The sequence below is a fragment of the Apostichopus japonicus genome, chromosome 20 (genome assembly GCF_037975245.1).
Source record: "Apostichopus japonicus isolate 1M-3 chromosome 20, ASM3797524v1, whole genome shotgun sequence".
Lineage (NCBI taxonomy): Eukaryota > Metazoa > Echinodermata > Holothuroidea > Aspidochirotida > Stichopodidae > Apostichopus > Apostichopus japonicus.
This window is the reverse complement of record NC_092580.1, coordinates 8,237,758-8,263,581: the sequence shown is the minus strand read 5'-3', so window position 1 is coordinate 8,263,581 and position 25,824 is coordinate 8,237,758. Positions and strand designations below refer to the sequence as shown.

Sequence of the window (25,824 nt, the reverse complement as noted above, 5' to 3'; positions counted from 1 at the left end):
AATTTGATCTTTATATAGTAAAGCACCAAGTCAGATACTGTAGGAATATAAATAAGACTTTTATAAAGACTGTAACTTCACAGTTAAACTCTGAAGAAGATCCTGCTATGCTTGAAACATCAGGCTCCCTAACTTTGACATATTCACCAACACAGGCTTTTTGTAGTAGATTAGCAGTGTACTAATAGTTGAGTCTCTCTTAGTGATATACTAGTTTACAGTTTGAATAATTGATTTTCATACAAGAATGAAGTGTATAATATATATGTTGCTGTCATGCTGACTATTCGATCCCTTTCAATAGTTCTTCTTCTCCAGCTGACATATTTTTGCTGGTCAAATCTCAGTGAAGACCACTTTGACTTTGACCACCTTTTTTTGTGAGGGTTGTTTGAAGTTTTATTACAGTTGACACACATGCCAGCCAGAACTCACATGATCTGTGAGATTTTAGGTAACTCAATTTACTCAAAGCATTTATAAAGTTCCTGGAGAGCGCTCGTTTACCATTCGTAAATATTATAACTGCGGGTAATGAAAATGTGTGCGACATCCCTCTGCTGACCAGTAAACTCTGGAATCTAATACTTTACATATCAATACTTGCTTGTGGAACATGATGTCATCTGTTTTAATTCCACCCAAGCAAGGATTACAGAAACATATGAAAAGAGAGTTTAATGTCAAGAGAGTTGAGCAATAAAATCAGTATGTAGACTATAACAATTAAATTTGCTACCTACACTGTATTGAGTTTGAATGAGAGGATACTTCCTGCTATGCATGGGAGTCCAGTTTCTCTATTACAGTGTAGTTGTCTCAGTCCCAGGATGACTGTTTAATCTTAGTTTAGTTTATGAATTGATGTTTATAAACATTATTCTAGACCTGGGACAAATTTGATTACAGATGTATCTATATTAATCCTACTTCCATTTGACAAAAGTTGTCGTTGTTATCAACTGATTATAATTATTAGTGATGCTGTTTCTGTTTGCAAGAAGACATGTTTTGATACTGTCCCTGATAAAGATTGATTTAATATATATGCATGATCCAATGAAGTAAAGATCAGTGATTCTGATCTTTAGTGCTGCATTGGGGTAAGTTGGTCAAACCTTGGCTTTCTACTCACTTTAATTGCATGACGATTGCTGTATACTTTGTTAGGGTTTTACTTTTCTCTGCTATCTCCATGGTCTCAGTCCCTGTATTATTGCAATAAATTGTTGAATTGTTTATCAAAATCATATCCGAACAAGTAGGTGGTGATCTGTGGGCCTTTCCTATTCCTATGAACAAAGTTGAAGATTCTGAAGGAGGATATGCTATGACCAGATGGATGTCAGTATATGGAGCACATAGCATAAATACCACCAATTTTGATCAATTGATGGAAACTTATTTTTTTAATGAAAACTAATAAGTTTTTGCTGGACTGTGATAGTGTCAATGTTGTTTGTTAAGGTCCAAATCCCATTCTTCTTTTTATCATAACTTTCATTAACGAGCTGTTTAACAGGTATGTACTGTAGTCGGAAGGGGGGATACACGGGCAGTACAGGGGTGGTACAGGGGAAAGTTACCCCCCTCCCAATTTTATCATTTTCTGTTCTTTCTTCAAAATTTCTATCGCAATAATAAAAGGAAAAATGGAATACAAATGAAGGGAAAAAGGATGGAAGAGATTACATCATTTGGCATCTAAGCTCCCTGAGATAGGCAAAGATATCTCAAAGTGGATGGGGACACCACCTCCCCTTAGACCCCTCCCCCAGGACAGTGATGTGTTGATGTGCCCCTCCAAATCGTAACTCTGGCTGTGGGCCTACTGTTGACTCCATAGAATAGTATTAAGAGATACTGATATATGATGTAATGACAGATCAGGAAACTAGGGACATGAAGAGTGTGTCACTAAATCAGATTAGGAACCTACTGGTTTGAAGGGTGCCAGCAATAAATCATAACAGATCCTCTCACGTCAGCAAACATTCATGAATATAAGCCTATGTGACCTGTGCTGACGTACAATCTCCAACCCCATGATGTCATGAAATGTTTGACATTAATGCAAAAAGAAATGAAAAAGGGCACATGGTAATGAAAATTAGAATTTGTTGTTGAGTGGAAATTTTCTGTTGTTGCCATAGCAATTGACTAGGATGTTATGTCTGTGCGATAGTGGAAGCTATGATGGTCCCCCCCCCCCACCACCTAGATCTGTGCAGTCAAGAACAGCCTACATGCATTGTGACGTGCATTGTGAGGTTTGCTAGAGATAAAGATTAAGAGTTATGGGGACTGACAAGGTTGCAGGAACTTCTAAAATGTTGAAGTTTGATCTGCCCTAAATGTGCTCTGATGTTATCAGTGATCTTCCCATTTCATTGCCAAACAAACATATCTACATTTCTTCTTACATAATTTTCTCCCTCCCTCCCCCCACCCAACCCCCCACTTACCTATGGTATGTAGTAAATCACAGAGAAGATGTTGATAACATGTTCTGATTGTATCTTTTCTAAATCATAACATTCATGTCGTTGGACCTAAGCCCAAATAAACTACCATGCTGTAACATCCATACAGAGCCTAAATCCCGATATGATGAATGAAATATAAAGAAACACTAACTATGACGTCACAAAATCCAATCGTATATGAAATGGGATTCTCATATCAATTCCTTAGCGCCATTCCTTGTGCGGCACGCGAACTGAGTTCGACCGCCGCAATTTTAGGCCTATGACTTTACCATATAGACCATTTTCCTACAGCCATAGCGTGAAAAGTTAATACCGAAAAAATTTAGTTCAAACGGCACTAAACAGAGAAATGTGTTGTCTCTAAATTTCTGTTATTTTCTTAACAATACAGTTCAAAATTCCACCGGACTTCGGTGATTTACGATGCAAGGTTAATAAATATCGAACTCAAAACCCTCATTGAAAATACACAGTAAATACTGAAGAAAATCCCCATTTGATAGCCGTACGTTGTCTGCGTAACCATCCTCTTGAATATTCATTGTCAAATTTAGTTCAAACGGTTTTGGAAAGGATTTTTTCTTAACTTTACATTGATGTTAAATTCATTTTCATTGGACACTATCTTCAATCGGACCAAGTACAATCCAATCAAATGTCTTCTAAGAAAAATACAAGTTTCGCTTTCTTCGGTGGGCACGCCGTTACGTAATATGTGTATCCTGTACTCTGCAATAGGGTACAGCTACGCAATGCACAGTGTTCACCTACATCGCCACAGCCGAGTTTCGCTTTCAAAACGTCATATTTTATTGAACTTACTATTATTTCAAAGAAAATGAACGTGGAATATGCATCATAAATATTGAAGCAAGTAAGTACCAATTAATTTATCTAATGCAATCCTATAATTAGAGAAACACCGTTTAAGACCCCCCTGATGAATGGAATAGTCCAAACAACTTGTCCGCACAGAGCCACAGGATTTTTGGTCAAGGTGATGAGTCATACGCGTTGGTCAGTTAGAGGGCTATTTTGAAGAATGTTTAGTGTGCATTTTAGAAAGAAAGGAATTGATATGGTTAAATTGGTTTAACCAGTCACCTCAACTGCAAATCCTGACAGCATGTACCATTCTCAGATGTTTTATTAGCTTCAATTTTAGATATTGTCTTCCATCAATCATACCAGGACTTCAGACTTTTTAAAAACAGGAAGTTTTAAGTAGTTGTAATAAGGGTCACATTTCATTTCAGGAATCAACATATTGTTCTGGGCATGATGTGCCAATGATAGCTCATGGGACTATTTCTCAAGAAATTAGAGTGTTGCAAGATATAGAAAGAATGGGGATGGGATCGAAAGAATTGGGGAGGGGGTGGTATGATATGGGTTGACATCAACAAGTACCAATGGTTCCCACATTCAGATTAACAGGACGGTATGATAGGGATTGAAATCGACAAAAACCAATGGTTCCCACATTCTGATGTTTGTAGCAATTGTTGGATAGGAATATTTGATGTTGACAGCCTTCCATTCATAGTTTTATGCATTAACTCTGTTACATATTAATGCTTACTCTAGGCTAGAAAGTCTTAATTAAGTTTATGCACAGGATAACTCTCTCTATTTTAGGTAAATTGTAAGTTTGTATTATGCCATGAAAGTGAGTTAAACTACAGTAAGTGACATGAACTCAGATTACATCTCAAGTCTGCCAAGTTGGTCTGACTTGTAACTAAACAGTCTGTTCTCTCTGAAGATGTGATTGAGAGAGCTGCCTATTAAAGGTAGTGCAACCAAAACGATGCTTCATATAAAGCTGGCAAAGTTGGTTATCAGTTCAGTAGGTTACAGATGGAGATCCCATATCAAGGCCCTTGTTCTTTTGTTATCTGTAAGCCTGTCATTAATGCCACTTTGTTAAACACACAGGTAGCTGAATTTGTTTACCTCAATGATTTGTAAGTCTTTATAAATAGATCTATTGGCTTATTTGGGAATATATTGGTCTTCTGTTTGTTTTGATTTGTCAAGAAAGAAAATAGTTATTAGGTAATCTATCAATTTAAGCTTGTGGAATCAGTTCACACTTTTAACAGTTGTATTTATGATTTTCACATTTGTGTTCTTTCTAACCAATTATGAAACTTCTATTACTCTAGCACTTCTAGCATTTAAGAAGTCCAGCATTTAATTTGTTTTTAATATGCCCTTAGTTTTTAGTGTGTGTGTTTGACCCTTGTTTTGATTTTTTGAGTTGATTTGTCAGTAACTTTGGTCATGTATTGCTGTGACCTGTAATCAGTGTAAGATCTGTAATGATTGTATCAGAACCACTTACTAGAGTTAACTGAAACACTGCCATCTTCATGCTATTCTGATATTATTGCTGTTTTTGCATATTAATGTCACAAATAAAACAGAATGTATACACCACCCTTCCTGAGAAGAGTAACCTTTCTCAGTTATTGCTGAGTAGTTTCAGTTTATAATTCTTTAAGTGAGATCAGTTAAAATTATCAGTAATATTTATATATTGAATACTTTCTATTTGAGGGCCCTTGTTTTATATGCATTGTGTTATATGCAGTATGCATATAGATTTAATGGCTTGATCCAGAGGTTTGAGTCAAGTCAAATTTTGGAAGCAATTTGGACTTTTAGCTTCTGAGATCTTGTGAGATCTTGTGATTTATATCATGTTTATGCATGTATGCAAGTATAGACAATTAATTCATGAATTTTTCATGAGTTGGATATGCACCATTATCCAATATTGAAACAGGTTACTCACACTGCTTATTATGTCCCTACAAGTGATTTCAAGAAGTACTTGTGTATAAAGAATTGACTTTGAAGAGTCAGAAGAATTTCAGTCAATCTAGTATTATAAGTTATGTTGCTTTGCTGTATAGTTGTTGAACAGTCAATCAAGTATTATAAGTTATGTTGCTTTGCTGTTATAGGTGTTCAATAATACAGTCAATCAAATAAGTTATGTTGCTTTGCTGTATAGGTGTTCAACAGTCAATCAAGTGTTATAAGTTATGTTGCTTTGCTGTTACAGGTGTTCAATAATACAGTCAATCAAATATTTCAGTCAATCAAATAAGTTATGTTGCTTTGCTGTACAGGTGTTCAACAGTCAATCAAGTTTTATAAGTTATGTTGCTGTATAGGTGTTCAATATAAGTTTAAACAGAGTAAACAACTGTAGAACCGACAAGAACATAGAATGACAAAATTGATTTGGTAGTTTCATTGGGCCACAGCTACGTTAATAGAGAACAGATTTCTGTAGAAGAGGGCGCCATTCTGATAAAGATAGGATGAATATTTGTTGTTTTGAGGAAACTTAAAGACAATTTCATTGTTATTATTACCTTTGTTCAATTGCAGAGCCTTGAATATCTAATGTAAGGAAACAACCTCTCATTGTGAAGTTCACCATTTACATAACTGTAGAGGAAGGTTGATGAATTGTCCCTTAAATATGTTACTTGCTTCAAAGAACAAAAATCCTTGAGAATGACTGAAAGGGTTGAGATTCCTCTTCCTAGTCTATAAAACAGTTTTCTTTATTAGTAAACTTTACATATCTAGAAATTAATAAAGTTCTTATTAATACCATCTTCCCATTTGATGTTTCTTCTTGTTGTAGGAGGGTGCAAAGAGAGAGTTTGAAGAGGAGACTGGGTTGACCTTTGAACCCAGCACATTGGTACATGTGGAGAGTCACCTGATTGCAGGCTACTGGATGCGGTTCACCTTCACAGGGTATTTAACAGGTTAGTAGATTTAACAGAAGAACCCAAATAATCATCTTACCTGCTTTACTTTTTATTTCATTGTGTTGGTGAGACAGATTTCACCTGAATTTTCATCTTTTCTTTGTCGTTGAGAGGGTACAACAACCTTCTCATATTACCTGAGCATCATAAAAAAAAATATTGTTGTGCTTTCAATTTTGAATGTTTCAAGAGTAACTCAACCCAGCCTACAATGCATGTTGGCACAAATAACCAGTTGATAGTGACACATTGGTCTTTAAATTTTATATTAACCAATTTAGAAGCATGTGATAATATTGACCTGGAATTCAGGCAGTTAGTTTTCAAGGACATGCTACACGTTAATGTTACTAACGTAACTATTAAACTTAATGTCAGTATGGTTGATGATGGAAGCATTATTAAAGGAGACTGAAGTTAAGGTCTCTTGAGAATCACTTAATGTTGTGAACCAGCATTACAGTTCGTTCATAAGTCTTTAAGTGGATGGAAAAATAGGGTTTGAATCATTCATTTAGTTAATTTTCATTGTCTTGTTCATAAGTCTTTAAGTGGATGGAAAAATAGGGTTAGAATCATTCATTTAGTTAATTTTCACATTTGTAGATTTACCTACAGTAAACACAATGTCATTGAACAGACCACTGGCCTAATTAATTCGCTTGATCATCAAGTTATACCTCAAACTGACTAGTGGTGAAGTATGCCCAAATTGATAAAGCCACATTGTTACCACATAAGAGAGACCAATAACAAAACCAGCTTTGCTGGTTCTCACTTTATGTTTGTGGGTTGAGTGGAGGAGTTTGCTTACCTTTCCAACCACTGATTCAAGCCACTCATAGATGGTTCACAGAAAGGTCAGGGAATTCAAAAATACAATCAACAAGAGGTTTTTTGAAGAAATGTTTGAAACAAGTACTAATATTTCTTGAAGCTATGAGTTTTCTTTTTGTGTTGTTGTAATGTTCACAATTGGTGTTACTTAGGGACATTGGTAGACATGTACATTAACATTCTGTCGATCTAATGTCAGCTATACCCAATCCATAACACAGTGGGTTGGTCAGCAGTAGTTGGTAAGTTTAATAGACCATTGTAACAGTGTAATAGAAACAACTATCAAGTCTGTATGTCTTCTATATAGATACGTGTATGGTAGGTAAGATAGGTTGGCTGTGTGTTAATCATATAATAGCATCATGTCACTATAGTACTACAATATAATGTAGTAGTTTCTGTACATTGTAAAATGGATTAAGTTTTACATATGATGATGGTTGCTAGCCTTTCAAATGATATCAGTCTGTATTTCATTTTATAAACATTAAAAAAAATTAAAAAACCATTTTTACAACGTTCCTTGGAATCATTCAACAAGTAAACTTGACAAAAACAGTTGTGATGTCATAAATGTATGATAATCAAATTGTTTTTCATCAAAATTTATTCTGCTTCAAAACAGGGATGCTTTTCAGTATGAGTTCACTAGGAATTGGTTGGTATGTTATAAACAAATATATTTGGAACTACTGGGAACTATATTCAAACACACAAGTTGAATGACGATTTCATCAGGATATCTTCCTCTTTCATCAGCTGAAGGGATAATTACTGTACCTTCTATGCCTAGATTACTGTACCAGCTATGCCTAGATTACTGTACCAGCTATGCCTAGATTACTGTACCAGCTATGCCTAGATTACTCTACCTACTGAAGATTACTCTACCTAGATTACTCTACCTATAGATAACTGTACCTAGTATACCTAGATTACTGTACCCAGCAACGTAACCAGGAATTTGAAAGGGGGGAGCACTATTTGCGATTGATATGGGGAGGGGTTTTGTAAGGGGAGAGGGTGTCCCCCTCCCCTTTGAGATATTTTTGAACAATTGAAGGTCCTTAGATGCGATCTGGTGCAATGTTTTGCCAGTTTCATCATTATCATATCATATTATCAGTAGATTTTTTAACTGTTTGAATTCTTTTACATGTTCTTTTACATAAGACATCAGATAGACAATCATAGTGCTCTTTTAAAAAAATTTCCAGTAGGATGATTCTTGTTTATTGTCCAATGTCTGGACTTTAATGCATTTACTAACTGATGGACATATAAACTTTCATATTTTGTAAGACAGCCAGATGTGCAGTGGCCTAAAAACAAAGAACGTCATTGCAGTGTATAAGCATTGTAATAATCATTTATAGGAAGTGCGTATCACGTACGATTGCTAGCTTAGCTTCATAACATGCTGTTCGTGCAAAACTTAGGACAAATCATATAACGGATGAGAACGAACGTTGTCGACATTGTTGTGCATACGGTTCGTGACATTCCATCGAGTGCGGTTAGGTAGGCAATATGTATTTTATTACGCATTGGCCAACTGTAGGCTTGTAATAGGCTATTAGCTAAATTTAGCTAATTGCATCTGCCAAACTAAGTAAGTAGTTGAATCAGTAGGCCTGAATGTTACTATGATCGAGTTAACGGAGCTGACGAGTATTCAAGATCAAAAGAGCACTGACAAAATACCATGCTAAAAAACAACAGTTTTTAAACATTTTTTTCGACACTGAAAGGGGGGAGCAGTCGCTCCCTCTGCTCCCCCCTGGCTACATCCCTGACTGTACCTAGATTAATGAACCTAGATAACTGTACCTAGATTACTGTACCTAGAATACTGTTCCTAGATTACTGTACCTAGATTAATACTGTATCTCAAACTAGAGTTTATTTTGTATCTTTAGTAACTGGAAACATAACCAGCTAGAGGACTTTAAGAAACATGCATTGGTCAGAAAAAGTGAAATTATAGAATTGATCAATTGATCCAAGTTATCTGTTACAAGTTTGTAGTCTGTATAGATTGCACACACTTTACTATAGCCAATTAGGTTAAATATTGTTACAACATATTTATATGGACTGAGTTGTTCTTCAATTATGCGTGCACACTATATGGCAAGAATGACACAAACTTCTACTCCAATGCAAAACAGAGGTTTGAAACAACCTCTGAAGTCTGTCTTAATGTTAACTGTTCAATCCACTTTTAAGGATGTAGGTAACCCAAGCCAGTCACATAGAGTTCAAAGTTCAAACTGCTTTGAAGCACATCTCTGTTTGTCTCATTTTCATGGTATGCTATTTGGAGGTCTGTACGGTGGTTGGCAGGCCAGCACTGTCATATGAATAAATAGGACTTTGTTTTGTGGCTGGCTGTAGTATCAGTTATTTGTCTTAATAATAGATCTCTGAAGGGTACAAGGAGTTAATACTCACATTGCAAATTTATCATAATCCATTATTGCAGTCAAGTTTGGGTGAGTGTGTATGTGACACCCTAGCTTGTAAATACTGTATCTCAAGATGGATAACCTCTGCACTTTTTATAATTGGCATGTGGCTTCTGAACCCTATTGTTTTTGGGGAGAGGTCAATGGTTATTTGGGGTCATCAGAGGGGGAAATGTGGAAACCTCAAAAATGCTGCATCTCAAGTCTGAAAATGTTCTAAACATGATATCTCATGAAGTAAAGCTTGGTTGAACTTCATATGTGATTTTGTAGAAACTGCCTAATAGTGAGTACTATAACCCTGAAGCAGGTTCAAGGTCATTAGAGGTCAACATAAATAAACTTTTTTGTAAACATGTCAGCTCTACAAGCGGAGCTTGGCTCAATTTCATACCTGCTATGCTGCACCATCGTACTGTGTACAAGAACCTTTTTGTTTCTTTTGGAGGTTAATGGTCGTTTGAGGTCAACAGAGCTCAAATTCAGAAAATTTTGCAAACATGATGACACCAACTTGAAGCTTAAATTAAGCTCATGCTTGGTATGGGATCTATGTAAGTGAGTAATAGAAGGTTGTTTTTCATAGAGGTCAAAGGTCTAGAGTGGTCAACAGAGGTGTAAGACCCTGAAAACCTTGTAAACTCCATATCTGCAAACTTTAAGCTTGAATAAACTACATACTTAATTTGAAACTAGATGCACCTGAGTGTGTACAAATATGCTGTTGTGTAGGTCAAAGGTCACTTAAGGTCACCAGAGGTCAAAGTTTGACAACCTAGTTAATACAATAAATCCAATATTGAAACTTGAATCGATTTCATAGAGATGAACCTCAGTAGACCATTCATGAATCCTTGTTTTCATTACGGAGGTCAAGGATGTTTGTCGTTTATATTGTCGTTTTGATGTCCACAGTGGTCAAAGTCTGAAGACATTTTAAGCAAAGTAAGGTACATTCAATTTTGGATGAAATCAATACCTGATATGTAGGTCCACAAGCTAATTCATTGGAAGTTAAACAAAATATTACACACAAAGCTTTTAACACTTCACATGTTTTGATAACATCTCATCTATAAACCTCCTACAAACCTGATGTTATGTGTATTAGACTAAAATAAAAACTGCAATGCCCCACCACTAATCTTTTGCAAGCCTAACACATATTCTGTAAATTCAAGTTCAAATTCTAACAGGAGAGCTCTGCTTTTCTGCTGATTGAGTAAGAGTAACATCTATTGTCATTTGTCAAGGTGTTTCTTTAACTTTTCTTTAAGAGAAAACAATAAATACCTTTTACAATCTTAGAAAAGGTTTCATGTGAATATGGTATAACTAAATCTTCACTTCTTAAGGGATAGGTAACTGGGGTCCACTCTGAACCTGTAATTCAGGAAAGAAAAAATGGTGAAACGCTTCATGTTCTAAGGCATTGAAATATTGGTGCAAAAGGTAATCATTTGTTGTTGTTTGAATGACAACTTCATTGCGAACTTAACAGCTTAATGGATCTTTAAGCATGGACAGTACTGTAGTACTGATATATTTAGTTTCTGGGTGATACACACCAGGAAAATTCAAATGATTGGAAAGAGTTAACACATTCATTGGTAATAAATACATATTCGGTAATGATAAATACAAATTCATAAGTGTTAAATACCTATTCTTTAGTGGTAAATACGTATTCATCAGTAGAAAGGCAGTTGATTTTGAAATGTTCAAAATTTTACTGATTTATACCGATGCAATTTCTCCACAGATGTGTCGAAAAGTGAAACCCTTTTTTTCACGTTTACTGAATAGCTATTGAAGGAATATAAGGAATGTGCAAGTATTGTTTGTTGTTAGTGCTCACCAATATTTGTATTAATTCATCATATTTAGACAAAAAAACAAATCTTTCTCCCATTCCCAGAGTGTTTTTACCCCAAAACTGTGAAAGTAATTCTATTTTAGGTAAATGTGGCGATTTATTGTTATCATTCCTGATCAAATATTATCTATTTTGAGCCGTCTCTTACAAATTATGGCTGGAATTATGGCTGGAAATAGTCTACCACGAAGTAGCAACCACAGTTATCCATTTTCCTGCCAAAATTTAGCCAGCCTTTGTCTCTTGAATCAATAACATTTAGAATGATTGAGTCATTATTCTTTATATTTAGACCGTCAACAACATGACTATTGCTACATGATTTATACAAAACCTCATGTTCCCATGGCAATTGATCATCATGGTTATGAACATGAAATGCTTTGGTGTTTGTTTTTGTTTATAATGCCATTGGCAGAGTAGCTTTCTTTTTGTTAAGATGTTCCAGAATATTTTAGAGGGAAAACTTCAAAAATGGGATATAATTCATGACATTGGATTTGATAATTCCATGTGAATTATGGTTCCTATAGAATACATACTGGACATTAGCAGCTGCAAGGTGGCTTCTTCTGTCTTGATGTCTGTCATTGAAGAATGATGGCCACTATGTCACAGATGGTCTAGACGCTCTAGTATAATGGTGAACTCTGTCGGATGGCCACTGTGGCATGAGGGCCTAGATGCTCTAATGTAATGGTGAATTCTGTTCAATGGCCACTGTGGCATGAGGGCCTAGATGCTCCAGTGCAATGGTTAACTCTGTCTGATGGCCACTGTGGCATGAGGGCCTAGATGCTCTAGTGTAATGGTGAACTCCCGTCAATGGCCACTGTGGCATGAGGGCCTAGATGCTCCAGTGCAATGGTTAACTCTGTTTGATGGACAAAGTGGCAATAGGGCCTAGATGCTCCAGTGTAATGGGTAACTCTGTCTGTTGGCCACTGTGGCATGAGGGCCTAGATGCTCTAGTGTAATGGTGAACTCTGTTCAATGGCCACTGTGGCATGAGGGCCTAGATGCTCCAGTGCAGTGGTTAACTCTGTTTGATGGACAAAGTGGCAATAGGGGCCTAGATGCTCCAGTGTAATAGGTAACTCTATTTGATGGCCACTGTGGCCTGAGGGGCCAAGGTGATCCAGTGTAATGGTTAACTAATTTGATGGCCACTTTGTCATGAGGGGCCTAGGTGCCCTAGTGTAATGGTGAACTCTGTTTCATGAACACTGTGTCACAGATGGCCTAGATGTTCCAGTTTACTGGTGGACTCTGTTCATGGCCAATATGGCACGAGGGCCTAGATATTCTAGTTTAATGATTAACTCTATTTTATGGCCACTGTGGCATGAGGAACCTAGATGTTCCAGTTTCATGGTTAACTCTATTTGAGGGCCATTATAGCATGAGATGTTTTGTGTAATGGCAATTGGAATCAAGGTCGGATCATTGTGTTCAAAGTAATAAAAAAAAATGAAGATTTAACCATCACATTGTTATATGTAAAGGGGTTATGACTTCATTCCACAGTCAACACTAAGATTCTTTCAGCATGCATAGTTTGCTGAAGTTTATTTTTCAAAATACATTTTAGTTGAGATAGGGAGAGGAGGCTACTTAATTACATGAATAGAACAAAATATACTCACAATATATAAACAAGTACTTTGAAAGACTAACCTTAAAGTTAAACCTGGACTAACCATAAAGTAAAACCTGGATAAACCCGATCTTGATAGGTAGACCACATCGGTGTGTACAAGAACTCTGCTATGTTTTGCAGAGGTCAACAAGAGGTCAATGTCTGAAAACCATGTGAACATGGTTACATCAAAAGAAAAGCATGATCAGGATTTTGTACTGTTACATGGCTTTATGTGAGTGCAATGTCCCTAGTTGATCATTGGAAGTTAGCAATGATTAAAACTTGAATATGAATAAGGTGCTATGTTAATGGGATGACTCATGTTCTCATGTTACATGTGGCAAGGAATTACTATGCCTGTTAATTTTCTGTTATTTTGTAGGTGGAGCTTTAAAAACAGCTGACAAAGGTGACAAGGAATCCTTACAGGCTGCTTGGTTTTCAATGGAACAATTAAGAAACAGTGCCCAGCACAACATCATGTTAAGGTAAATTTGTTGAGAAAATGATGTGTTGCACATCACATTGAAACCTAATATGTACTGCTGCCCATGTTAAGATAATATAATACAGCATAGTACTTACCAACATCATCATATATACAATATAGTGCTGTACACCCCCATGTTAAGATAATGTTAAACAGCATAGTACTAACCAACATCATCATATAAACAATAGAGTGCTACACACTCCCATGTTAAGATAATTAAATACAACATAGTACTAACCAACATCAAATGGAGGGCTTTACACCCCCATGTTAAGATAACATAATACAGCATAGTACTAACCAACATCATCATATATACATGGGAGTGCTGCACACCCCCATGTTAAGATAATGTAATACAACATAGTACTAACCAACATCATCATATATGCACTAGATTGATGGACACCACCATGTTAAGATAATGTAATACAGCATAGTACTAACCAACATCATATAGAGCGTTGTACACCCCCATGTTCAGATAATGTAATACAGCATAGTACTAACCAACATCATCATATAAACAATAGAGTGCTACACACTCCCATGTTAAGATAATGTAATTCAACATAGTACTAACCAACATCATCATATATGCACTAGATTGATGGACACCACCATGTTAAGATAATGTAATACAGCATAGTACTAACCAACATCATCATATATGCACTAGATTGATGGACACCACCATGTTAAGATAATGTAATACAGCATAGTACTAACCAACATCATCATATAAACAATAGAGTGCTACACACTCCCATGTTAAGATAATGTAATTCAACATAGTACTAACCAACATCATCATATATGCACTAGATTGATGGACACCACCATGTTAAGATAATGTAATACAGCATAGTACTAACCAACATCATCATATATGCACTAGATTGATGGACACCACCATGTTAAGATAATGTAATACAGCATAGTACTAACCAACATCATCGTATATGCACTAGATTGATGGACACCACCATGTTCAGATAATGTAATACAGCATAGTACTAACCAACATCATCATATACACAATAGAGTACTGTACAACCCCATGTTAAGATAATGTTATTCAGCATAGTACTAACCAACATCATATAGAGTGTTGTACAACCCCATGTTAAGATATTGTAATACAACATAGTACTAACCAACATCATCATATATGCACTAGATTGATGGACACCACCATGTTAAGATAATGTAATATAGCATAGTACTAACCAACATCATCGTATATATGCACTAGATTGATGGACACCACCATGTTAAGATAATGTAATACAGCATAGTACTAACCAACATCATCGTATATGCACTAGATTGATGGACACCACCATGTTAAGATAATGTAATACAGCATAGTACTAACCAACATCATCGTATATATGCACTAGATTGATGGACACCCCCATGTTAAGATAATGTAATACAACATAGTACTAACCAACATCATCGTATATGCACTAGATTGATGGACACCACCATGTTAAGATAATGTAATACAGCATAGTACTAACCAACATCATCATATATGCACTAGATTGATGGACACCCCCATGTTAAGATAATGTAATACAGCATAGTACTAACCAACATCATCGTATATGCACTAGATTGATGGACACCACCATGTTCAGATAATGTAATACAGCATAGTACTAACCAACATCATCATATATACATGAGAGTACTGCACAACATCAAGCTTGCATAAGTTAATACAATGTAGTGCTATACAACTTAAGGTTATCCAATGCATTGCCATGCTGTGTGTAGGTATAATACTTCATACCAGAGGATTCAATTTTATTCCATTTACTTTCAGATCTAGTGATTTCCTTCCAATAGTTGAGAAAACGTTCCAGTACTTTACAAAGGTCCCGACAGAACGGTACCCTCCAATTCTACCTGTTCTTCAGCCACACAAGCACATGTGTATGAGGATCATACTGGTTAAGGCTACAGAGTAAGTTATGGAACTTGTTGCCCCTTCTCTTGTCACCTCTCTGAAACTGAAATAGCTTACATTGTTATCCAGGAACCAGCATTTATAGCTACTTTACCTGTATGACAATGATCTTATGAGAGGATGCTTGGAAGCACATCTCATGATTTTTTGCCACTCATTTCTCCATGGACAGTCTTCAGATTCACCTGGTGAAGTTTTATTTCAGTTAACCGGGATTTATGAATTCATTTGCAAGTATAAGTTTGATGTTTGAATTTAACTGCTAGGTAAATTGAATCATCGTTGTAGCTGCTGATTCATGTTTATTAGATGGACAAAATCCTGAGTTGATTGTATGAACAACAAAGATGATTTGTGGCAGCTGGGTAAAAAAAAACACCTGAATGGATTAACAAAGACAGTTTATTATTAAAAGGACATTGAAAGGCCTCTTCAACATTACTTATGAACGGATATTTTGAAACTTGTTCATTTTCACAGAGGAAAAACTCATAGCAGCAGTGTTCTCCACTACCGGTTTTGTCCGGGCGCGCCGCCCGGACAAAATTTGAAAAGGCTGGCTAGCGCCCGGACATAAAGCTACCGCCCGGACGGAAAACTCGGCCGCCCGGACAAAAAAAAAATACACTGGCACCTCGTCAAACATTTTCTAAAAGTCACTCATATTCTTTAAGAGTGACGAATTTGATCGAAACTACATGTTTTGTTTCTGCCGCGGCCGCGACGATTTACAAAACTGTCGATATTATGAAACAAACTACGTTCGGCAAAGCCCCGTTTCTAGAATGCCTAACAATGAACAGCGTGCACGATACGTACATCAGTTTACAACTGCAGTGTTTAACCCTACTTAAATATCACGGTAGGCTGGCTTCATGTGTTTCGAGTTTTCCAAGGTACCTTGTAAAACAACCCCTGTCTAACACCTGTTTTTTAACATTTTTGGAAGGTTTCCAAAAAAAAACTTTTCATGGAGTAAACTATTTTGGCTCCACTCTAGAATTAATTAGGTCAGTCAGTAAAGGATCGGTAAAGTTATGCGAAATATTATCTTATACGTTCAAGAAAAGTAGGTAAATATCCCCGTAACATTAGGGTAAGTAAAACACACCTCAAGCCAACTGACTCCTTCGCATGAACAAAACAATCTATTCCCCATGATACATGAGGCACAGTCTATACCATACAGACATAGCACGATATCAAGGCCTCAATAGCTACAGTTTGGCCATCTTTATGAAAGTAAAACGTGCAATCCCATGTTTTAGGCCACTTGGCATGATTAACTAAATGCTAAATATTGTTTCCATGTCCTAATAGAGAACGTCAACTTCGCAAAATACAATTTAAGTGTTTTTGTTGTTACGTGAGATCCGTAACCGACGAAGTGGTTAGGCTATTTACTATACACTTAACTATGGTAGGATAGTAATTTTTCCTTTTTTTGTGAAAATTCTAGAAAATAATTTCTTTTTCTGCCGCTCAACACCAGATGTGGTCTTATGGTTAATTCGTAAATGGGTGTACTAGAGCCTTGTTTACATGAAATTAGTTGCATTTAGCACGAAATGCCAGTTTCGTGTGAATTTTTCGAAAGTATTTTGCTCGAGCTTTCGTAAAATTTGAAAGGTGTACCAACCTACTTTTCGTACACAATTGGTAATTTCTCTACTGATTTTCAGAGTTTTGTTCTCTATACAGTGAATGTTGTAAAGGACGGGTTTTTACGAACTTCAAAAGTCATGAAGTTGATAAACTTTATTTCTTTTCAACTTTCTCACTGCAATTGTTATCCTGTTGGTGTTGAAATAAAAAAAGACTAATTTGTTATTTGATCATCTATTTATCATTCTTTCATTCATTGTGTGCATCTGTCTAATAAGGACTGATAATTGGTTGATATGCCTGAACTTGGCAGTTATCCCAGTCAAGCACAGGCTGTGTTGGGTTAGCCTTGCACAGTGTAGAATAATTTTTCATTGGACTTAGGGCCTATTCATTACTACTCATATTTCAGCAACAATTTTGAAGTGTTCTTATTTTTTTTCATTTGGCAAACGTAAGAGAAAATTTAAAACACTGCCTAAAAAATAGCAATTCCTGGAGATACATGCAAGGCAAATATAGCACCAAATATTGCACCATTTGGCGTCTAGCCCACCTTCGGAGGGCAAAAATTTTCCAAAGGGCAGGGGGACACCCCCTCCCCTTAGACCCCTCCCCCAGGACGGCGATTACCCACAGGACGGCGATTACCACCCGGACAAAAAAATGACCTGCGGAGAACACTGTAGCAGGATTTTTTTCAAAGGCGAATAATTTATCTTTGAGAAGATCCTGCCCTTCTAACATTTCTAATGTCTAGATCACACATGTTTGTATGTTTTATTTTTCATCTTAATGATTATTTTTCCACAGAAATGAAATTCAAGTTTTACTAAATATGGAGGACACACCTCACTTCCCAACAATCAAAGATGCATGGCAGGCTGACGATTCATTGCATAGGCTGAGTATGGTAAGCTTATGTTTCTGTTCAGCTATTAACAGGCTGACAGTGAGCATCATATCTCGTTTAAAGTTTGACTCAAGGGAGTGTGTTAGTCGTGTTATTACAAGATATTGTCTGCTTTCAAATATGCTTAGTAAATGGAATGCTCCATTAAATATTGAATGACACAAGTGTGACTGGGCTCTAGTTTGATTAGTACTTTGAAACTCTAAAGACTGATAGAGAAATTAAATGGCCTGTTGGGTTTATTAGTTTCAGACAAGAAGGGTAAGAAAAAGACCCTTAGACTGATGTTGTAAGCTAGCATTTCACTCCTTATACACTACCAGTAATGCATAATTTCATCTGCCAGCCCTTTCTGATATCAGTATGTCCAAGTCATATGTATTTCATCTCCTTTCAGGATGCCTTTGAATCCAAGAATTATCACGGCACAAAGCACATACTGTGTGTGGAGCACGTCGGTCAACCTCACCGGACTGCTGATGGCGTTTGCCTGAACCTTTTGACAGATGTTCAAACGAACAGGGAACTAGCAAACAGCAAATATATGTGGCACACAATCACACACCCAGAGGTCCGGAGACTGGTGGTGGAGAGGCTGGAGTGGGGGATGGGTATACCATGTCCTTGATGATAATGGTCAAGCTTCCTTTCTTTTGCTCTTTGTAAAACCTTTGTACATTTATTTTTCTATAAGCAAAGAACAGTTACATTTAACCTGAAGCAACGGAAAGGCTGTCTCAAGATGTTTCTTCTTTAAAGTGTTTTTCAAAGTGTCTTTCTGAATCATCCAAGTGGTTTGTTTCAATGGGTGATATATGTAGGAAACATCATCAATTGTTAGAAACAGCGATAGGTAGCTGAAGAAAACATGCATTGCTAGAAACAGCTATTGGTAGCTGTATAAACATAGTGTTATCAACAGCTATAGGTAGCTGAAGAAAACAACCAGTGTAAGAAACAGCTCAAGGTAGCAGTAGAAACATACAGTGTTAGTAACAGCAATAGGTAGATGTAGGTAACAGGTGATGGTTGATTCAGTACTGATAATAAGAAGCTTAGCTCTAAATGCAGTGAATAAGGTGCTATGTTAATGGGATGACTCATGCTATTTCTCTTACATCTCACACACTTTGTCATTAATTCTCAGTTATGTGTGGTCTGTTTCTTTTATTGTGAGTTCATGAACAAAGAACATGTAATCAATCAATCATAAAATAGTCACAAATTTAGGCTTGAGCCGATTCAAAGTTATGTCACTCAAAGAAGTATATGTCTACACTCATAGTGCTACAGCAATGCTTTGCAGATTGCTAGCAACATAGCCGGTGTTTGTTAGTAACTACATGAGCGAAGCTATTGAATTTTGTTTTTTTTTCAGAATTAGTTTACTTTGGAAGACACATACATGCAGGTACATATAAGTAACAGTTGCATGTGATCTGGATTAATTGAGTTTGCTGGTAGGACTGGGCATGAAGTGTATTAAATCTTATGAGGCTTTCAATTAATGCTTGGATGATCGACATAAGGAAGTAGTCATCTAACCCCACACTATGGGTTGTGTTGTTTATAGATGACAGGTAGATTTTCAGATTTATTATTGGAATGACTATAAATCTTAGAAAACCTGGAGGTCTTTTGTCCTTTTGGGCACATCCTTGATATGTAACTTACTAAGGAGTAAAACAATTCAGTTTGGCTGTTGAAACTGAAGAGATGAATGTGAATTCTGCATTCATGAAGGACTTCTCCTTAATTAAGTCATTCTAAATCTTTCAATGTCATCTCCATAGAAAGTTCTGAAGCAATCAAAATTTAATGAAGTGTGTTAACTTGTGAAGGTTGGTGTTAGACAAAAGGTTACAGAATCATCATCCTTGGTTTCAAAGGTTTTACCAAGGAATTGTCCAAGAATTAAATTAAATTTGGGAGTAGCTTGTCCAATGAATAACACTTATGTCTAGCTACAGCAATGATTATATTCTGGTCACCTGACCCATTTACCTTTTATGGCGTATGCATTAAAGTCATGAAAATACTAATATGATCAATCTGATATTAATTAAAGGAGGCTTTGATGCCTATCGAAGAGGGTTGTGTTTTATCTTCTTCCTTTAGAGGGCAGTGTTTTAGGGGCATTCAATTTCAAAAGTTAAATTATGGGAACATTTATTTCAATTCCATTGTTGAGAATATTTTATCACACTGACATAAAGGTGAGACAGTACCCAACATTCTTTTATATCTTCTCATTGCTACCCACATGACTTCATACTCAAATAAACTCAACCTATCATATAAGATTTTTCAGCCATGTTAAAACCAAATCAGTAATTATTCAAATCAAATTTTTCTCCTGATTGGTTCTAAAGGAAGGTTACATATCATTTTCTGACTGCTTACTTTATGACTTATTAAATCTTTCATTTAATGAATGAATCTGTAATGAATGAATCTATAATGAATGAATATTTAATGAATGAATATTTAATGAATGGTGTGTCATCCTGTGTAGCAGTGATTTCCTGTCTGTGTTTGTGTGTGTGTTTATGTCTGTGTGTCTGTTTCTTACCTTATCATTTCAATTTCCTAGCTGAAATAGTATCTTTGTTTGGTTTGCTTGCTATATGTTTCATTACTTTCTCCAGGTTGTTTTAGTTTCCTAAACATTGTGTTCAGTGAGGTTAGATAATGACATGCTGCATATTTGCTCATATTTGCTCATATTTCCCATTTTAATAATGAGGGCCTGAATATGCACAGAGTTATTGACAATCACAAAACAAGTTTTTTTTTCAGTTTTATGAAGAAGAAACTTGCAGTTTTGACATTGAGTTTGTGTATATATTGCATAATGCATGTCAATCTCGAAACTGTTTGCTTCCCTTGAGACAAGATGATTTGTTTATGAGGAGTTTGCAAGAGTGGCAGGCAGTTAACTCATACTGTTATATTATCCTGTGGGAGCTCCTTATTTCTAACACAGAGTGGGTTTAAGTCTTCCTGTGAAATAGGTGGGTAAAGTGAGCTCCTTATTTCTAGCACAGAGTGGGTTAAAGTCTTCCTGTAATATAGGTGGGTAAAGTGAGCTCCTTATTTCTAACACAGAGTGGGTTTAAGTCTTCCTGTGAAATAGGTGGGTAAAGTGAGCTCACTATTTCTAACACAGAGTGGGTTTCTACAGCAGAGTGGGTTTAAGTCTTCCTGTGAAATAGGTGGGTAAAGTGAGCTCACTATTTCTAACACAGAGTGGGTTTCTACAGCAGAGTGGGTTTAAGTCTTCCTGTGAAATAGGTGGGTAAAGTGAGCTCACTATTTCTAACACAGAGTGGGTTTCTACAGCAGAGTGGGTTTAAGTCTTCCTGTGGTTTCATGGAACAAAGGGTCATTAACTATATACTCATTGTATACTTGTTTACTATTCATACCTTGCTGTTATTTACTTCATCCTTTCCTTTGTTAGTTACCAAGGTGTAGTTTTATCATTGTTTTCATCTGTTCATATACTCAGATCCCTTGTTGATTAATGTTTCGTGGCAAGTTGATTCAACCCTCATCTTTACCAAAACACTTTGATCACTATTTGCCAAATTGGTAATAATGATAGACATCTTTATTTATTTCTTAGGTTACCCTTCATCACTCCCACAATTTATTCTCTCTTCCCTTCCATATTGAAAAGAGCTTTTCCAAGGCTTCCTCATTGGCAATACTTTTTTTTCTAAATTTGCTGATATTTAACTAATAAGTTATGCCATTCTGCTCATTGTGGAACCCCTCCTCCCTCTTTTGTACACTATACACCAGTTGAAGAGGATTCAAACAAGTTGAAAGGTCATTTTACAGTGTGTGCTTTTTTTTCTTTCTTTTTTAAATAATAGAACAGATCGTCTTTTGACAGAAATATGTAAACATTCATTAAGCTGCTCATCCTTATCCTTGAGCTTTTGATTCAGTTTGAGGTGTTCAGGAATGTTAGGTCAATGTTAGGTTCATATTTGTAGTGATAGTTCTAGATACTAGTAAGAAAACCTGGAAAGTGCATTAGTCTTACCCTCCGGCTACAGAACGACAGAAACTGTACTGAAACTCACTGAACCTGATACTAGAGTAATGCTTTGTCAGGGATGTTTGAGCAAACTGAAGTTTAAGTTCATCTACTGGTCCATATCTGTCAAATGTTTTAAGATACTAATGCATGGTTATTTACTTGAACATTCTTGAGTCATGTTACAGTGCTCGCTCTGATATTTGAGATCATGTTTGGCTTTTGTTTAATAATTGTTGAATCACTTTGTAACTATTTGGTCGCTTGGGAATTGGAGGTCAAAGTTTATGTTAAATCATTTGAGTATAATGAACATCTGCACCATCGGCGTTCTATGTCTCCTCATTCTAATTTATACCTGATTGTTTCATTACAAGATTGCTTTGAGTTAATTTTATGGTATTTATTCATCCTTTAACCATTCATAATTAACCAGCAGTGTTGTTATTTGTACTCAAGTGTTGTTGTCATGTAAAGTACTTCAATAATTTAACTGTACCAGGGACCGTGTAAAATGATTTCTGTGTTCATAATGACAGGTGGATCCATGAAAGTACATGAAGGCTTGTTGCTAGGGTAGAGCTAGTCAACTGTCATGACAAGGTCACAACACAAATAATCACTGATTTGAGTTTTTACTTGTTGATCTTGGGAGATATTCCAATCGTGAAGCACAAATTAATTATGATGAATTATAACAAAATGTTTTTCTTTTGGCTGTATTTGTTGAAACACATTCCTCTCCATTGTTCTTTGTATCCTTGCTGTATTGTACTGTGGACCTACTAGTAGTAACATTTTCTTTTCTCTCTGCTAATTGCCAGGCTACCAAACTGCTATGAAATTATTCATAAGGGAATTTCTTTGCCAACTGCCAGTATTTTCCATATTGCAGATTTGGAGTGGAATGAACTGACGAATTTTTCCAGTTTTATTTTATCTACAGACATTGCATGCTTGTTACACCTGTAGTAATAAGTACTTGGTTCTTTGGTAAATATCACATAGCAAGAGATAACATTGTGATAGCATTATTAATATGTTAAGGGGACATGTGGCCTGACATAGATCCTTCAATACAGTGCAGGTGTTATGGTGATATTGTGGCCTAACATAGATCCTTCAATACAGTGCGGGTGTTATGGGGATATTGTGGCCTAACATAGATCCTTCAATACAGTGCGGGTGTTAAGGGGACATGTGGCCTAACATAGATCCTTCAATACAGTGCAGGTGTTAAGGGTACATGTGGCCTTACATAGATCCTTCAATACAGTGCGGGTGTTAAGGGGACATGTGGCCTTACATAGATCCTTCAATACAGTGCGGGTGTTATGGGGATATTGTGGCCTAACATAGATCCTTCAATACAGTGCGGGTGTTAAGGGGACATGTGGCCTAACATAGATCCTTCAATACAGTGCAGGTGTTAAGGGTACATGTGGCCTTACATAGATCCTTCAATACAGTGCGGGTGTTAAGGGGACATGTGGCCTAACATAGATCCTTCAATACAGTGCAGGTGTTAAGGGGACATGTGGCCTTACATAGATCCTGCAATACAGTGCAGTGTGCGTTCTATCTTCCTATCATACATCATCTTTGTTCATAGTATCAGAGACTTTTATAGAGTTTTAGAGGTTGGTTCAAATAATAGAATGTGACTAAACAAGGGGCTGAATTTGATAATGTTTTATTCAACTTCTCTCCTTTTCTCCAGGATACCTCAAACATTTATTGTTTGCTTTGCATAAACTTGATCACCAAATGTGTGTGTGTGTGTGACTGTCGTGATGTGTTTAAGGATAATAAGAGTTGAAGTGTACGGATATGTTTAGGGATAATAAGAACTCAAAATTAAACCTTTGAATAAAATGAGAAACAGTTGTTTTTTGTACAATGCTTGTTCATAGAATGAAGAGGGAAACTGCCATGTTGATGGGGTTTTGTCATCAAACTTAGACATCTGCTACACAAGGTTCTTATGGTAGGGAGGTAAGTGGAGGTGTTGAGTTTTTAATGGTGGGGAGGGGGGTGGAGAGGAGGAAACCTGGTCATTGAAGTAGTACTGTTATTTTTTTAGAGTTTTTTTTTTGGGGGGGGGGGGGGAATTGGAGGTACTCAATGGCCACTCATTATCTTAATAAAAGAAAGACTGAATTGGATTTTTAAGATGGAGAACATTGGTCAACCATTTGTTGTTTTATCCTCATTAAATGTAACAGGGTGTTACCCTACCCATTATTATAACACACTGGCCTTACTCCATTTAGTTATTTCATTAAAACATATGAAAATTTATTTCAATTTTGTTTAAGCTTTCTCAGTATTTATTTGTATTGTGACGACTGCGATATGTATATACAACCTACTGCAGCATTCTTAGTTAATAAAAAACTTCAAGTAAGAATTATGCTGTATCAGTTTTTTTTTTCTTCTCTCATTTCTTCTGATCAGCAGACAAACTGGTTGATATTTAATTCTTTACTGCTTAACACAATGCAGGAGTGTAAATATATTTGGTGGCAATGATAGCTTTGCTTGTCGATGGCGAACAAACAATTGGTTTAAAATACCCCTCCCTCCCCTTACCTTCCCTAACCAACTGACATCCCAGCTGACAGTTTGCCTCTGTTGAAGATGACAACAAGGAGCTACTGTATTTTTTTCAACCAATTAAAAAACACTGGTTTCTCAGATATTTACTGATCATAATTAAGTCAATTGATAAAAAATATGCAGTGTTATATTTTTGATTGGGAAAAAAAGACAAATGTGAACGTTTTAGGCCGATTCTTTACCCTGTAATACTTATTGTATTACTTTATAGTCATGGTTAGCCAAACTTATAAAAGAGGGCGCTCGACGCATATACAAAATATCGATATTTAGCAACTAGTTAAAACAACAGATATCAATGAAGGGCCAAACGACGCATTTTTTTCTTAGATTCACACTTGCGATTTGTCTTGAATTCAGCTTTTTTTATCTTTTTCTTAAGTTCACAAATTAGATCTTAAATTCAAACATTATCAACTTAAATTCACAAATTAGATCTTAAATTCAAACATTATCAACTTAAATTCACACATTATCAACTTAAATTCACACATTATAAACTTAAATTCACAAATTAGATCTTAAATTCACATATCAACTTAACTTCACATATTATAAACTTAATTTCACAATTTTTTTTATACATGTCAAAGGTTCTTCTACTTCCTTTATCAAACGAAATATTTTTTTTTTTTAAACTTAAGAGTGACGTCATCTTCATAACCCTTACATTGTTCTTTAATTCTTCTTCATCTGACAACAAAATATTCCGTTATTGTTTTAGTGGAGGTCATATCATAGTAACTAGTTCACCTCATCCGAATTCGTTTGTTTAATAAGTCATTGGAACATTTTCTTGAAACAGAAATAATATAGAATTACCGTGTTACTTAAACTTTCTACAGACAGTAATTGTCACATCACCATGACGTCATATGTTTAATTAGTTCACGTTCCCACGATATTTATTATCTTATGATCAACTACGAAGTAATCAAACCATCTATTAAAGCTGCAAAATAACTTAGCGGGTTTGTCGATATATATTTGTGATATCTGGTATATTATGCAAGAAGGCTAGTTAGTAATAAGGGTAACATTTCATGGCAATGATGG

At 36.0% G+C, this 25,824-nt stretch overlaps 1 protein-coding gene across 1 annotated transcript in view; it reads left to right on the top strand.

Annotated features, from left to right (window-relative positions):
• Positions 1-24,559, top strand: part of LOC139961099 (8-oxo-dGDP phosphatase NUDT18-like) — a 43,340-nt gene extending 18,781 nt beyond the window's left edge. Inside the window, exons 3-7 of the mRNA XM_071959988.1 lie at positions 6,157-6,283; positions 13,495-13,600; positions 15,440-15,580; positions 18,002-18,101; positions 18,499-24,559. Of these exons, the coding sequence (XP_071816089.1) occupies positions 6,157-6,283; positions 13,495-13,600; positions 15,440-15,580; positions 18,002-18,101; positions 18,499-18,729 (705 nt within the window). The 3' untranslated portion in view covers positions 18,730-24,559. The remainder of the gene's footprint in view (positions 1-6,156; positions 6,284-13,494; positions 13,601-15,439; positions 15,581-18,001; positions 18,102-18,498) is intronic.
• The last annotated feature ends 1,265 nt before the right edge of the window (positions 24,560-25,824 follow it).